The 16,966-nt window shown below is 51.4% G+C and overlaps 1 protein-coding gene across 1 annotated transcript in view; it reads right to left on the bottom strand.

Moving 5' to 3' along the window:
- Positions 1 to 1,025: 1,025 nt before the first annotated feature.
- DYRK4 (dual specificity tyrosine phosphorylation regulated kinase 4) overlaps positions 1,026 to 16,966 on the bottom strand; it is a 45,474-nt gene continuing 29,533 nt past the window's right edge. The window contains 10 exon segments of the mRNA XM_006175560.3: positions 1,026 to 1,297; positions 1,925 to 2,100; positions 4,499 to 4,628; positions 6,884 to 6,944; positions 8,616 to 8,666; positions 8,668 to 8,789; positions 10,347 to 10,428; positions 12,397 to 12,535; positions 14,200 to 14,340; positions 14,591 to 14,727. Coding sequence (XP_006175622.2) covers positions 1,053 to 1,297; positions 1,925 to 2,100; positions 4,499 to 4,628; positions 6,884 to 6,944; positions 8,616 to 8,666; positions 8,668 to 8,789; positions 10,347 to 10,428; positions 12,397 to 12,535; positions 14,200 to 14,340; positions 14,591 to 14,727 — 1,284 coding nt within the window. The 3' untranslated portion in view covers positions 1,026 to 1,052.

The raw sequence follows: 16,966 nt of genomic DNA on the forward strand, positions 1-16,966 counted from the left end.
CAACCCCACAGCTTCGATTACCTGGTGTCTCCCTTCATGGAATATTACACAGTGATTAAAATAAAAACCAGGAAGCCAGGGACATAGCCCATGGTTACGATGCTCTGACCTTGAGTTTCTTGTAAACATTTATCTGTGCTATAATTACAACCACACACAGACTGTAGTCACATAGGTGAGGACTAGAAGGGCAAAAAGGGACTTGATTAGGTTTTCGAGGTGGTGGATGGGTGGACATGTCCTGTAGCTTGCTTGTCTTCCGTCCTTTGGGAAACTCGCTGTCTCCTGCTCCACAAGGTCCCAGAGAAGCATCAGTCATGGCATTACCACCGCCACACCACACCGTGGGCTTATGACCCAGGCTGGCCGATCTGAGGATCCCAATATCTCAGACACTGTGACGGGCTCAAGACCAGTCATTTCTGAGGCTGTCCTGCCAGCAGGAAGACTGCCCCTTCTGACTGGACAGGAGTGGTCATCTTAACTTCTGGGCAGAGCTTGTCTTCAGAATGAAGTTAACCATAAAAAGCAGCAAGACTAACAGGTGGACAGGGATTCTGAGCCCCATGACCTCGTCTGAATTCCTAGATCCTGCTGTGCCTGAAACCCCTCCTGATTCCCCAATCACGTAATGTTTGTTGTTTAAACTAGTTTGAACTCGGCCTCTGTCATTTTCAAACAAGAACCCTGAGTAGCATATGCGAACTATCTTGGGCAAGAAGGAAAAAATTATTATGTAGCGTTCTACAGGGTGATGCTGTAACGCTGAGCACTTAGCGCTCTCCCCGCCCCACCCGTGCACCACCATGCATGCGCACCCACTGATTTACTTGGTTGAGGACATCGGGAGGGAGTGTGGGCACCAGGACACCCCGTCCAACCCCTCATGACAGGAGTCATGCCAATCAGCCATGTGAATAGAGGTTTTGGTGTTTTTTTTTTAAACAAACCTTTATGCATTAAAAACAACAGTGTTAAGTACTGTACAATATAAGCGCTGTCTCTAATACAGATCACTGGCGGAAAAGAACGGGACACACCCTCCGCGCCGGTCACACAATAGGTGGTAAGATGCTTGTGCTCTTGAGGGAGGAGTTTTTGTTTTGCTGTCCTGTGGAGGTCTTAGACTCCACTGGCCCAACAACCGCCTCTGTCTTTCTGGAAGCTTCTGTTAGCTGAGGCAGCTGGACAACTTCAGCTGTGTGCTGGAGGGAGCCCAGCTCATTACCTGAATTCTGATTCTGTTTCGTGGAGACATTTTTAACTGTGTCTTTAGTCTCTACTTTGATGATCACATCTGCCAAAGAGAAGACAGAAGAACAAGTGTTCAAGTGTGAGTTACCTCCCGTCCACCAGGCTGTCAGTCACTTTGGGGAAATCCTGGTGGTGATGATACAGAAACAATTCATTTGGAAAGCACATTCTGTGTGCCAGGCATTATTCTAAGCACTTTACATTTGCTAATTCCTTTGATCCTTCCTGCAACCAGAGAGAATAGGCACTATTTTCATTCTCACACAGAAACCGAGGCATAGAGAAGTTAAGCAAATTGCCCAAGGGCCCGCACCTGGTAAGTGGCAGGGCCAGGATTTAATCCCAGACAACGTGACTCCACTGCCCCAGGACACAACCACGAGGCAGTATGTTGCATATGAGAAATATGTGCATAATTCCATGATGTGTACGATAAAAATTCAAAAGGTAATTATAGGGCACGCAGAGAAAGACACACTGAAAGAAAAGGAAAGCAAAAGAAAGGGAGTTGAAGGTAGGAGAAAAACGGAAAATCCTAATGATAAGAGTGGCAGTGATGTGGTCAGAGTAAGGACCCACGACAGAGCTAAGAGAGGTTGACACGCAGACCTCCAGAGATGCCGGGCTCCCTGGATCATGGAAACAGGACTGGCTATTTGAGGGGCTGTACCTTTTTTGCCCGAGTGATGTTGGCCTTGAATCTTATCCTTTCTGGACTCAGAGGGGAAACAGAGACTGGTTCTCCTCCAGGTCTGGAGCCTGGGCCGTGATTTGAGGTTCCACGGCTCGTGAATCCACGCATGTTTGAGGGCCTGGTCCGGGGTCATGCGAAGAGAGGGCTCCCAGCTGCACACAAAGCCCGGCACCAGTTAGGGGTTTTATTTCCCTTTTCAATAATGAAATATTTTCAAAGACCCCAATAAAGAACCTAAATAAGGTATCATAAAAATGGTCCATTTTTAAGAACCCATTTAAGCGATGTTATAACTCAAAGATATCATAGAACAGAGACTGTGACATATAATTTAAAAGTACCTAGAGGCAGCTATTGAAAATAACCATTTTAGAAAATGTGTATGACAGCCAAGGAACACCTTAGGGCCTGAGTCTTGCAGTTCTTAGACATTCCCTTACAACGAATACTAAAGAAAATCCAAACCCACGGGATTTAGGGTGCAGTAAACTAAGAACATCAAAACAAAGAGATGCTTAATTTCAATCCCCAAACTATGGCATTTGTACCTCCAAATACATCACGGAGAACTTTATGGAATGCTAGAATAGTAAGGTTATAAGGAAAGTTGGATTTAATCCAGCCAAACGCCTAATGCAGTAGCAAAATACATTTGATGGAACACCCAACAGGGAGTCATCCTGCCATTCTTGAATAATTTTAGTGACAAGGCACTAACTCACAGAACTAGCTATTCCACTTTTGAAAAACTCCAATTCTTTAAAAGCTCTTCATTTTTATTGAGCCAGGATTCACTTCTCGGAGACTTTTACCCTAGTAGCTTTGATCCAGTCCTAGGACACTCATTAGTATTATACAGAATGAGACAACGAATCCATCTTTTATGTCACAGCCCTTCAACTGGCTGAAAACATTCACATTACTACTGACCGCTGATCATATGAACATGATCACTTCCTTCCTAGCCGGGCAGTCTCAGCTGTTAGCTAACTGGGGTCCATCATGCTGGAAATAGTTCCTCACTGCAGGGAGATGCCATTAACATTCCGGATTCATCAAGGTCTATGGCTCAAGTTTCCAGTTCTTTGTCAAATGAACTGCTGTTAAGTTATGTCTCCCCTCTCCTGAACTTCCGGACTTGGCCTATAAAAGCTAGACCCGGGACTTGACATTTACCCCTATCAAATTTGACTCAAAACTTTCAGTGTCTCATTCCAAAGATGTGCTGATTAACCAAACATGGAATGGTAAAGCAACACACCCCATCAGCTTGACTGCCTCTCACAAGAAGTGAACAACCAACCCTTAGCATTAAAAGGAAAAATGATTTTGTTCTCGGTTTTGACCTGTTTGGGGATGACTCACCCCTGTTTCAGTAATGAGTTTCTATCACTAGTAAATGCCCATTCATTCTAGAGCCTCAGCAAGAGGCTGCGGCGGGGAGGGCGGCGTAGTGGTGGGGTCCAGGATCCTTCTCTAACTCAATTTTTCAGAAGGGTAGCATGACCTCCCCCCTCCCCAAGATCGGAAACCTTTCAGCATCCCTGATGGTTCATCTTCTGAGCTAGTACCTCAATTGCAGATGCACAAATGCCAGAAGGGTAGTATTTTGCTAAAACTACTCCATCCACTGGAAGAATGAGAGAAGCTAAAGCTATGGTCTTCTACAAATGTTTTAAAAACTATAGGACTGATATACCTGGATGGGAACTTAGGAATACTCCACTTTACCGAAAAGAAAACCGAGGCCCAGAGAGAGACAACGACTCGCCCAGTATCATGCGGCTCGTGTAGCTGCCACACAGTGGAGACAGCCTTGCATAACCGCTTTTAAAATAGTGACAATAGTTAATATTTTCTAAATACTTTCAAAATTAGGTATGTTTTGAGGTGCTGTCTGTGCTGTTTTTTTTTTATTATGAGTTGACTTTAGTACAGAATGTAATTTCTAATATTTGAAATGTGCATATGGGGGGAGGGTATAGCTCAGTGGTAGAGCACATGCTTAGCATGCACGAGGTCCTGGATTCAATCTCCAGGACTTCCATTTTAAAAATGCACATAGATTCTAAAAAGCTGTGCATAATAAATAGTTTATAGATCATCCTTTCCCTAGTTCCCTAACACAGGAGGATTTAGGTTCTAAATCCTAGCAGAATGGATGAGGAGGGGCCCTGAAACCAGCAGCCTCCCTAAAGAAGCTGGCTTCAGCTCATGAAGCAGAAGACACTGAGGACTTGCTAGACCCTCCCTGCCCGGCAGTCTGAGGCCAGGGAGGCGGTGAGCTCTACCCACCCGCGGTGTCATCCAGGGCAAGCCGCTTAATCTCTTTGAGCCTCAGCCTCAGAGCAAGTCATCTGCCCCAGAAGTCACACAGGATGAGGGAGAGCGGTCTGATGAGCCAGCGTAAGGAAAGGCATCCCAGAGGCTCTGAAGCTCTGCGGTCAGCGTTTATCACGTTTTCATAACTGCCTCCCAGCCCCAGACTTTCACCAGCCAACACAGCATTTAAGAGGAATCCCAGAGGCAAAGACACCCTGACAAACTCACACCAAACACCTTCTCAGAAAGTCCAGGAAGCTGGTGTCGTAGGTTTTCAGCACCATGGTGAGGTCCTTGGAATCCGGGTATCTTTTTTTCCCCCTGTTGTTGGTTATATTTTTAGGGAAACCTTTGGAATCTTTAGAGATACAACATTCTGTGTTTAGTTCCAGGTGTAAATATTCATTGGTCACATCACAGCCGTTCACTCAACCATGCTGCTGCTTGGAGTGGTCTCTGCAGCTGTCCCGTGCTCTGTCCTACGCCGCCCCCTCCCATACATGCAAACACACCTGCAGTCTCAGATGGTTTGAAATAATCATGTGTAAACCATCCAATGAATACAATTTTCTTTTACAAACAGCTTTTTGTACTATTTGGTATGTTCTGAGCCTCCTTCCCACCACCACCTCCCCAAATCAATCAAATGATTTAAATGGTTTACCACTAATATAAGATTATATAATGCATATCAATATAAAAATTAAAATTATATAATGATATAATAATAATGACGATGATAATAATAAAATAATCTGAAATGACGAAAACATTCAGCTTTGAACCAAAAGGTTTCGTCCACTCTTGTGTTATCTATGCCCTGCCTCCCCCCTCACTAGCCCCAAAACATGAGAATTTGGGACACCCATGAGGAATAACAAGAAAGTCGTTTTAGGAGAATGATTTGCTTTCAGAGCCACACAAGCAAAGTAATCTCATTACTTCTATGTAGTCGCATCAAAATTTCGTCCATGATTGGAATGATCAAACTTGGTTGGCTGCTTATAACACAGCTTGGAATGATTCTTCAGCCATTTCCACCCATTAAAGCCCTCACCAAATGTATGATCTGCCATTGCTGAAAAGAAGCCCTGAACACAGCGGCAAAGGTGGCCCAAGAATGCTTAGCACAGTGCTTTGAAGGCAAGACCTCTCATTTGGAGATCCAGATCCTTGTGAGCCTGTTCAGAAAGATGACCATGTACACGCACACCTTGTAAGTCTGCATGCCAACGGGTAAATGTGTATACACACACACACAGTTTACACATTCAGTGGAATGCTCACAAAAACTCACTGGGGCTCACGTGATGGATCTACAAGGTGCCTAACGAAGTGCTGCTAAGGACTTTTGTAGTGGATGCAATGTGCAGGGTGTCCAGCAGAACACCTGCTCTTACTGAATTCCTGGAAGAGCCCGTGAGCTTTAACCCCCACACGGCTGGAGCAGTAGGCACCGCTGACCACCAGCAGGACTGAGCCCTTCTGTCCGAGGGGACGCCCCCCGGCGGTGCTCCTGATTGCCCTACTGATGGGACACGGTGCGGGGAGAAGCTGTGTGATTTGCCTGCCCAGTTTTGAGGCCACTGTTGGGTGAACGTAGGAGGTAGGAGGGCCGGGAATGGCAGGGGTTCCACAGCCTGTCAGTGCGAGCCTACGAGCTGCCCCGACGACGAAGTCGACCCCGGCGGCGTGGAGCCCTGTCTGTGGAGCCCCTCCCCTCACATCTGGCTCCTCCCCACGTGGCTGACGCTGGGGCCCCTCTGGCTTTTCCTGCATGGGAACCCCTTAGCTCCCTGTGGTTCTTCCAAGGGATTTTAGACACGGGACTGACTGCATCTTTCAGCGCACGGTGGCCTGAGAGCCGTGCCTCAGTCGAGCCTCCGTGATCCGCGTCCTGCCCGGCACCACTCGACTAGAAAGGCAGAGGACCGTAAAGTCCAGGGTCTGAGAGCTGGGATGGGCACAGCCTGGGGACTGTGGGTGAGGCTTAATTCCAGCAATTAGGCAGCAGTCTGTCCTGTACATAATTAGCAAGCCCCAGCAGACCCACGGCAAAACCATCCTGTTTTGTCCTGGGCCAGCCGTGCTTACCCATTTTACACCAAAGTGGCAGTGAGCCTGGAGTGGTAAGTGACTGGGGCACTCAGAGAGTTCCAGCAGGGAAGAGTAAGGCTTTGTTAATGCTGGAACAAAGCATGGGGTTTTCCACCCTTCTTGCATAAGAAGCTCCGCTCTTTGAGTTCCCTGCACAGTGCATAGTGCGAGAGAGCCAGCGAGCTGCTGGAGGAGGTGGGGAGAATTTACGGGAGAGGGTGCAGTTACCATCTTCTGGGGTTCCAAGATCTGCTCACAGGCCTTCTGAGCGGGAGCCTGTCACGCTTTTCCTGCCAAGACCTCACTCCATGTGACCCCCCAGCCCGTCTGCATCACGTCCCCTGGTACCACTTCTCCGCGTCTTTTACTTTTCTGAAAGAAACCCCTCTGCACAGCCTGCCCTTTGGGGCAGGGCCAGGGGAAGAGCACCAAATGGGGTCGAGGGCAGGGGAGGCATCTCCAAGGACCGTGACACCTCACCAGCCACAACAGGGAGAAGGCAGGCCTGGGACTCACCGAAGAACGTCTGTTTCCGGGAGGCGGTCTGGATGAAGCGGGTCGGTGGCAGCCCCAGCACCTGCAGCAGGGGCAGAGCAGTGGGGTCACTCTTGCCGAGCCACACGTACCAAGATCGTTAGACCTGGGTGGGGCATTGGCCAAACACTGCCTTCTACAGAAAAGGACCCGGGGACATTAAGTGGTCACACCAGTGGCCGAGCAGTCCCAGAGCCTGCATCTCGACTCCTAATCCAGGACTGGTTCAGCATCCTGAGCATCAATACGGGCCACGTCGTTCTAAACCGGCATCAGCGCCAGCCCGCAGACCGCTCTTGACGGCAGCCGGCTCCCACAGGCGGAGCCAATACACCAGGGTACAGGCCGACCACCCCCGAATGAAGGAATGACACACGCCAGCTCAGAGCATGGGAGCGGGGGAGAGGGAAAGGAGATGGAAACCACCAGCTGGGCATCAGACCACAGTGTGACAAAATACCTCCTGAGAAGGAAAGCGTAGCCCCCGTTTGTCCCCCTTTCCCCAATGCAACCTAGAGGGGGGCACAGACAGGGACACCACAGGTGTCCCCTCATCCCTGGGCCACCTGTCCTTGCGGCCGGGTTCCCAACCACGTCCCTGCCTGCCCCTGCCCTCCTGCCCCTCGAGCCTCACTGCCTGGGGTCAGGAGGGAGTGGGATCAGTCCTGGGGCTGTGGGAGCCTCCCCCCAGGCCCCAAGGCCCCCATTCCCCTCGGAACTGGAAGAGGATTGGTTCTGTGCTTCACTAAATCATCCATTATCAACCTCAGAAGCCATGGGCTCCGGTTCCCTCACTTTATAGAGACCGGGGGCAGGGAAGGGGCCGGCCAGAGAGAAAGAGTCGGGATCAGACTCCAGGTTTACTGACTCAGGCCAGCGTTCACCCCAGCACAGTCACCGCTTATAGCTACTATCACCTAAATTCATTTGATACTTCATTATGACATTCAACCATGAATGAATCTCTATATTTAACAATTTTTTATACTTTACTTTTTTAATCTTGTTTTTTTAATGGAGGCACTGGGACTGAACTGAAGGCCTCGTGCATGCTGAGCACATGCTCTACCCCTGAGCTGCGCCCTCCCCCTTATATTCAATGATTCTAAAGGATGTATGTGTCTCTCCAACTGTCTTTAAGACAATTTAGAAAACAGAAATTTGGGACGGATGGATGGACAAATGGAGAGAGAGAGAGAGAGAAAGAAAATGTATCTTTGTTCACAATCAAAATATCTGTGTTTACCAGGAAAATTCTAAAATGTGAAATTTCCAATTTTTAAGATTGTTTTAGCCTGTATTGTCTAATTCAGCTTCACAACAAGATGACTTGAAGTCAGAGAATAACACGTATAGTAAATATGGCTGAGAGTCTTGGTAAAGCCTCTCCACTGGGAGACCCTCTTTGCAGAAAACTAAGGTGGTGACAAATGACTGAACAGCGCATCGATTTCGAAGGCTGTCGTGTCGCTCTGCTTTCCAGATTCTTTTGAATGTGTCTGAAAGAGTGGAATGGCAGTTTCACTTTGAACTGTCACTATTCACAAAATGCTGGAAACTACGTCTTCTGCAACCGTTTAAAGTTACGATAAAAATGTTAGATGCCAACTCAGAAGCAAACATAGGGGAGCATGATTTCAAACTACCCCACCTCCCCCCAAAAGCACGCAGGGCCACTGCCCTCAGTGGGCCCGGAGCGGCCCGGCGCCCTCACCTCCATGATGCAGGCCAGCTGCTCCGCCTCGTCCTCCCCCAGGAACAGAGGGCTGGCCCGTGAACAGCTCCGCCATGATGCAGCCCAGGCTCCACATGTCGACGGCCATGTTGTAGGGGTGGCCCAGGATCACCTCCGGGGACCGGTAGAAGCGGCTTTGGATGTAGGTGTAGACTGCGGGGGGAGAGAGAGGCCTCTTGCAGGAAAGGCCCCCGCCCGCTGCACGCTGCCCCCGCCGGCCCCTGCAGTGAGGGTGTCAGTAAGGAAGGGGCCCCCCACTCCTTTTCATCCTCCGGGCTTCGCAGGGGGACGGAAGCACAGCCGGCGGCACCTGTACGTCCCGCTCCACGCCTCCCTCTCCTCAGGCTCTCACAGGCGACCTGCTTACCACGGAGGGTCACCGTCCTCGCGTTACTGATAAAGAGCTCTAACGTGGGCTCTGTTCTAGGGAAGTAAAGCGCCAGCCAAGCTTTATAGAAGGAGACATAAGATTAACAGAAAGCTAAGTCCTCAAACTGCCTGTGAATTGGGGTAGGTGTCTTCTGAAGACACCACGACTTGGCAAGGGAAGGGGTGCGCCAAAGCTGAAGCAGAAGCGCGCACAACGCACGACTTTATCACGCACGTTCAGCGCCGCTGTGTGCGCTGCGCTGTGCGATGTACAGTGTCGAGAGGAGCCCCACAGGGTCTCAGCAGGCGAGGCTGCGCGGGGCACTGCTGCGGGCAGCCTAGACCTCACAGGCGAGGGGACCGTCAGAGAAATGAGACATCGCAGTTGTTTCCAGATGCTGGGGTTTCTCATGGCTTCCATACAGGAAAGATAAAGGGCATGAGTCTCCAGAAGTGGTTCTGGAGAATATATGGAAACAGCCGTCCAGTCTCGGGAGCTTCCTGAATCCCTTCCCCCGAGCAGGCCGGCCCCAAGGCCCCCTGCCAAGCGCCCTCAGCGCAGGCTGTGTATCCCTCTCACCCTTGCACCCATCATGTTGTCTTGTTGTTGTTGCTGTTTTGGGAGGTAATTAGGGGCTTTTTAATTATTTATTTTAATGGAGGTGCTGGGATCAAACCCAGGACCTTGTGTGTGCTGGGCATGCGCTCTACCACTGAGCTGCCATCCCCCTCATCATGTTATCTTTTTATCCTTTTTCTCCTCCATTGGGCTGTAAGCAGTCTGAGGACCAAGACAGCGATTGACACACAGCAGATACACAATAGATGTGTGTAGAATGCCCATGTCCTCGACATCAAACTTGATAAAAGCCACAAAAAGAGACTCTTCCACCTAGTTCGGTGAGGGCTGCGCACACACACTGCAGGGCTGCTTTCTGGATTCTAGTGTGAAGAAAACAATACGGTCTGGAGAGCCGAGCGCAGTGAGCCCCAAACTTTAGGACAGCTGTGTTTTCTAAAGCTCAGACTCCTGGGGGCCCCCCTGCACATTTACACTCCGTACGTCTGGGGTGAGGACCTGGACGTCACGAGTGGCCCAGACGCACATCTAGTTCATCTTACAGCAAGGAGCCTTATGGGACTTGAGCCAGCCTTCTCATTTTGTAGATGAAGACACTTGGGCTCAGAGAAGCGAAACAGCTCGTGCAAAATCACACTAGCAACACGATGGTCCTGAGCCCAGAGGAGAACCCAGGTGACCTCGTGTGTGAACTTTCGGTTTCAGTAAAGGAAAGAAATTGCAATCGGGAAATTCAGACAGAGGGACTGGGAGGGCCCTACCTTTCTGGTGTTCGTAGCAGCTTGATCCAAAGTCAATAACTTTAACAGAGACGTGGCCCCGTTGGTACAGCACTATATTCTCCTGGAGAGAGGACGGACATCTGTCACGTTCACTCGCGTCACCCAAGGCACTGTCCCAACCCAGACGCCTGCCGTCCTCCAGGGTCCGGGCCTGCTGGAAGTGCAGCCACCTCCAGTGGACTGCTCTCACATCTGCTCCAGAGCCCTGGTCCCCCGCCTCTGACCTCCCGTCCCACTCAGCGGCTGCGCCCCTCATTTGGACCCAGCATCCGCTGCTCTGTGGAATTTCTCCCGCATGTATGCTGCCTGTTCCCCCACGTGGCAAGTGCAGCTCCTCAAGGCGGTGAGTTTATTTTTATCTTCTTGGTACCGGCTCTATGCCTTGCTTGCATAAGGCTTTAGAAATCTCACTGACTGAATCTGATGCTTCCATAAAGTGCCCCACCCACATGCAGATACGACAGTAGAGGAACAAACAGAAGGCGATGATTTGAGTGGAACTGTGATGTCCACGCTGACTTTGGGGGAAATGCGAAGCCAGGCTTTCCAGTGAAGTCCTGAATGAGAAGGCAGAGGCCCTGGGCTCTCCTCTCAGGGCAGGGGGTGGGCCGCCCGGGGCTGGGAGGTCAACGTCCTGATCGTGTTTCCAAGGGTCTCAGTGTCAGATGGGCTGACTACTGCGACTGTCAGGAGACTGACTGCTTATTAAATAGGACGCAGCAGACCTGGTCTGAAGCTGCTGGCACCAGAAACTAAGAAAACAGATCAGTCCATAATACCTTTTCTGAAGAATATTTGTGTTAACTGAAAGATTATGATCAGCAAAAGTCTTTGAAAGGTAGGAATTCCCAGTGTGTCTCTAGCCCAATGGAAAGGCTCCTTAACTCGACGGGGCTGGTCCTTCCATCTCATGGGCAGAAAGAGCCCTAGGAGGGGACAGATGCCTCAGCCCCCCACAGCTGGTGGACACCAACCATTAAGCCCATAAGGAAACTCCCTGACTCATGAATCCACACTCACCATCCTCGCCCGGTGGTGTGCACACTTCCCTACTGAGCACACGTACTCCAGTCGACTTGATCTATTTCTCAGGGAAATCTGTTAGCTCATATTTTGGCTACCACGTATCTTGTGAGGTTCCTTGGTGAGAGTCAGTCCCCTAAGCCCAAAGACCACGGTCCCTCTGGAGCTACAAAGCTAAGGATCAGGAACTTGGGTGTGGAGAATAAATCAATGTACCACCATCCCCGTGAGGCTCTGCCAGTTAGCCCCGAGAGAACATCTCTATCTTGACAATCTTTAACAATAAAAATATCCCAAATTTACCCAATGAGTCATGGCTCTTAAAAAAAAAAAGAATAATGTGAACCCTACTGGGGGTAAGGAGAAAGGAATGAGGACAAGTTAAGGGCCACTGACGTATCTGAGAGGGTAGGTTGTTTGGGAACCTGCCCTTGACCCCGTATCTTCACACCCTTCCACGCTTGCCCTGTGTTCTTCACACTTGAAATCGCTAAGTCTTTTAACAAACAGTCGCTACCATTACCACTGCCAGGCGCCACGTTAGGTCTGGGGACTGCACGGTGAGAAGACGTGGCTCCTGACCTTGGAGCAACTTGTCGTCCGGTGAGGGATGCAGATAAAGAAGTAACTCCTACACGCGCAGTCAGCGCAGTGAAAGAGCTAAGACACGTGGGAAGGGCGCATCCGTCAGGCGCAGAGGAAGTGGTCAGACTTGCCACATCCGAGGACGGGCTCAGAGCGGAGTGGGCTTGGTGAGGATTCAGGGCAGCGGCGATCACCTCCCTGCCTGACACCTGTGCCCGCACACCCTAAGCCCTCAGCCTCCCCGTTCCCACCTGCCTCAGTGGTATCGCGTCTCCAATCCTTGCCCCAGTACGCCTGCCTTAGTCCTCACCGCATCCCACTCTGTTTATACAAGCTACAAGCGGGCTGCCTGGCGTCCTCCCTGGAGCCCTGGCCAGGAGGGTGGGGACCAGCTCCCCTGGAGGACAGAGGCTGTACTCACAGGCTTGAGGTCACAGTGGATGATCTTCTCCACATAAAGCATCTGCAGACACTTCAGAACAGAGAGGGTGAAGCGCCGAACGACCGACAGACTGAAGCCTTGGAAGCTGTTATTCTTCATCAGCTGGTACAGGTTGATTCTGGGAAAGAGAGCCCCGAAGGGGCGGGTGTCCGCGCGAGAGGCGGAAGGCTGGGCGTGAGCCTGCCGACGGTCCCGTACCCCTGGTTTCCCTCTGGCAGACGGCAAGACGCGGGCCAGGATGCAGGGCTTCTGTGTCCTATAAACTCAACTTTCCCACTAACTCATGGTGGAGCCAGGGTGCAGCTCAACTCTGCGGGCGCCTTGGACACGTGTCTCCTACATGGTGGCGAGGTCCGTCCACCCCTTTGCTACACGTGTGTGTGTTAAAAGGTAGGACCGAGCTCTATTCCTGGGGACAAGAGAGTGGGCAGATGGGGGCTGAGGGGCAATGGAGGAGCCTGACTCCATCTAAAGCGAGCCTGGCTGCTGGGTCCCACCAAACTATCGCCTTGCAGGGTGGAGTGCTAGCCTAAATTTTCTCGATCAGCAGAAACCTAAGACATGACATGAAAGTCTGCTAAATTATGTGAAATCTGCTGACTTCTCAATGTTGGAAACTAATGCAAAGCATCCTAACAGGAAGCACGCACGCGTGGGCCGCCGGCTTGTGACCTCTGTGCAACCGCGAGATGGGGGGGGGGCAGGACCCAGAGCCAGCTCTGCACCCGTCTCTTCCGGGCTTCTCCTAACATCCCAGTTCTAGGCTTTCTTTCACTCTGGCAGGATTTGGAAGCCATTCATCCTCGAGGGAACCAAGGAGACATGAGACTTGGCTCTGGCCTCCTCAGACCAGCTGTCAGACCCCGGGCATCTCCCCAGCTTCTCTGGCCTTTGGATTCTCCTGTCACACACCTGCCCCTCCTGACCCTTCAGAGCTTTGAGGGCCATCCTAACCTGCACTGTGATTCATGACCAAGCAAGGCAGCCCAGGCTTGTCCCTCTGCATGTTGGGAAACTGGACCACACTTTGTCATCATCAGAAATGGTGAGGAGATGGTCAACGATCCATCTAACTCAAATGTAACCAGCTCCTGGAACGTCACCACCAGAGACGGGAGCGCCGAGCTCCCGGCTCAGCGAGGCTGTAGCACTGGGCCCCGGAGGGCTCACCTCTGACTCCTCCTCCTTCGCTAAGTGCGCTCTGGGTTCCTGGCTTTATTTAAATTGCACCAGATGGGCTTCCCAGAGAGAAGGGCAGTCAAGTTGGCGCGGCCTCTCAGCTCCAGTGTTCAAACAGGGGTGCCAATCTGCCTAAGTCAGGCTCTGCTCTCCTGCCAGAAACACCTGCTCCTGACCTTACGCACTGCAAATCAAAGCCCTTTCCCCAGCTCCCTGGGGTTCCAACCTCTGTACCGCGAGGCTGTAAAGCCAGTGACAGGGGACGTGGCAGCAGAGAAACGTCCTTTCCATGCACTTCAGTTCAGCTCTCGAGGGCAGAGGCCCTGTTTTGGTTGTCTCACGGGGCTCAGCACCCAGTACCTGGGCCGCACGCCTTGGCACGCTGGCAGGTGACAGGCGTGACCGAGGGAAGGGGCTGGAAGGGCAGCTTTTGTTCGGGCTCCTTGCTCCTGGGTTTTCTAGACAACTGAGTGGCCAGTGTGTCCTCTCTGGTCATTAAACGCTCACATCCAGGAAAATCTAGAGTTCTGAACTCCACGTCTCTCTTCTGTCACCTAAGCCACTTTTTGGAAGAAAATGCATTAAAAAGAGCAAGCAGCTGACCCCAGGAGTTCAAAGGTGATGCAGAGGTGGTTGCGGAAGTAGAAGAAGTCCTTCATGTGCACCACGTTGTAGGTGTTGTCTTTGTCCTTCCTTCTGAGAGCTTCCAGGATCTTCAGCTCCACCAGGGCCTGGTGGTGAAATCTGAGGAGGGTGGGGGTGGGGACAGAGACATTGGTGTCACAGCCTGCAGCAGTAGTCCCACCTTCTCAGCCCCTCCCCCGACCCCATCACCACCCCATGCTCCTACCCTCTCTCTGCCCTGTCCTGGACGCAGACAGGTGGAGAAGGAAAGAGGGAAAGGAAGAGCGCGATCAGAGGAAGAGGAGGACTCAGGAAGGGGCCGGGTCACGTGGTCCCTCCTCCACAGCCTGTGCCATCTACCCAGCCACACCTCTTCTTGTTCCTGATGATTTTCAAGGCCACGAACTCATTGTGTCTGTGATCCAAGCACTTGGCCACCTGTCCAGAGGACCCCTTCCCGATCATCTCCAGAACCTCGTAGCGGTAGGCAATGTGGTCATGCAGGACCTGCAGAAGCCAAGCCAGGGGTGAGGAGCAGAGCCGTGGCCATGGGGGCTCCCTGACACTGGGGCCCGGATACCAACTCCCAGCTCATGCTGAGTCCTGGGGAGAACTTTCTAACCTGCATCGGGCACCAGTACAGCTCCCACCCCCGTCCCACCCTCACGGGGCTGCTGCTTGGGTCCCAGTGTGGGGCCAGGGCAAGTTCCCCAGGCTCTCTCCACAGCGGGAAGTGCGGAGAACACGGGTGGCTTGGGGAAACCTGGGATCTAATTCCTGTCCTGCTACAACCTCCTGTTTTCTGCAGATGTGGGAACCTGTAAGGTAAGAGGGTGGAACACAGTGGCTCTCAAGGTCCCGTCCGGTTTGCAAATTTCACAATTCTTGAACGCAGCGGGCAGCGGCTTCAGTTTGGGGGAAGTTCTCTTCCTGAACCCTGATGGGTCTCCATCCATCAGAGGAGCTTTGTGTCTGCTCTGCCCCTTCCCAGCCAGATCTGGTCCTCCTCTTGACTTGCTCAGATTTAATTCTATCTTGGACTTAGTGGTACAGAACGTGGATCTTTCCCGACTAAGAAAAGAAACATCTTCCTAGAGCCAGAACCACCCAGGTTTTCTGTGTGCTGGACACTCAGGAGTAGGTGCATCGTTGAGGCAACAGGGAATTTTCAACTAAAAAGCCTTTATCTGGGCAGCTTCAGACAAGCCGCCCAGCCCTCTGAGCTGCATCACTGACTGCAGGTTCTGATAAAGCGATCTCTAAGGTCCTCCTGCTCTGAGAACCTGACTCCTAGTGTGACACTCATGAATTTGGAAGAGGTGAAGGGTATGTGTGAGTGTCGAGGTCCCAGGCATGTGTTTGAGATTGCATGGCAGGGATCTATTCAGACAGGAAGAATTAAGAAGGTGAATACGAACTGGCACAACTTTCCCAATATATGGAAATAACTTCCTCAACTCGTGAAGGTCTGTTATGGGAACTGCCGGGGGAAAAGGCAGGAGCAGGCTCTGCGCGCTGGTGTAAAGGTACGTGTGTGTTTGCTGAGCGCTGGTGCATTTCTTCTGCATGTCACCAGGTTGGTGGCATTGTAACTGTTCACTCACATGTCAGCTTTGACATTGGTTGTGGACCAGGTCAGACTCAGTTTTGATAGCTCCCTCTGTATTTCCAGAGTCTAGGAGATGCTCAAGTACATGACAGGCTCTCAGTAAACAGGCATTCAACTAACACTTGCGGACAGAATGAATGTGAGGATGCAGCTGCACTGCCCGTGCGGGGATTAGCTGCGTGCATCGTCTTCCTGTGCGTGCACTGAATGCAAGGAGGATGGGGGTTCCGAGCAGGAAGCACACAGTATCCCGCTGTCCCCCTGAAAACTCTGCTCTGGAAGGTTTGAGACTGAGGAATAGAATTCCAGTGAAGGAGCTAAGAAGGCGGTGCTGGGGAGCGGGCAGAGTTGAGAACACCTGGCTCAGTTGGAGGTAGGGTTTAGAGTGGAGATTTTTAATCAAAGACCCAGTAACAATCCTCCCCACCTCCCCCTTGAAGTTTTGGGTCAAGATGTGGTCCAAGGACCAGTAGCAGGGGCATCACATGGAAGCTTTTAAAAAAGGCAAAAATCTCAGTCCCCCAAGCCGCCCCCCAACATCTGCTGAAAAAAAAATCATTATTTCTAACAAGATACCCAGGTGACCTGTGCACTTGGAAAAGCTTGAGAAATACAGTCATGAACACTAAGAAAACCCCCTCTTTTATAAACTCATCAAAGAGCAGTCAAGTGTCCCAAGCCAGCTGATGAGGAAACGGCCAGAGGAGGGGCTCCCAGCAGCCCGCAGCCCGCAGCCCGGAGGGCTGGGCACCACACACCCGGGCGTCCTCAGGAGCGGAGAGTGCCTCTGGACAGGGACACTACCCACCTGGATTTCACCCTCAGGCTGGGAAGAGACGCTCTGGGAAACTCCAGGGATACAGTCAGAAGAGGAGGGGGAGACACTGGGACCCATCTTTGGAAACTGAAGGAAGTGCTATGCACCAGGGACTACAGTGGCAACTTTTTTTTGCCGTCTGTAGAAAAAATGACATTTATTATAAAACAGGGAGAGGTCGTATATGGGCTTGGATGGAGGACACAAAAAAAGGGAATGCTGGGAAGATTGCATCTCACTGCATCGTCTGGCCTCTCCCATGGGTCCGGGGCTGGGCGGGAGAAGGGCCTGTGGGAGTCTGCCCAGGGCGCAGCCCTGCC

This window comes from Camelus ferus, chromosome 34, assembly GCF_009834535.1.
Source record: "Camelus ferus isolate YT-003-E chromosome 34, BCGSAC_Cfer_1.0, whole genome shotgun sequence".
Classification (NCBI taxonomy): domain Eukaryota; kingdom Metazoa; phylum Chordata; class Mammalia; order Artiodactyla; family Camelidae; genus Camelus; species Camelus ferus.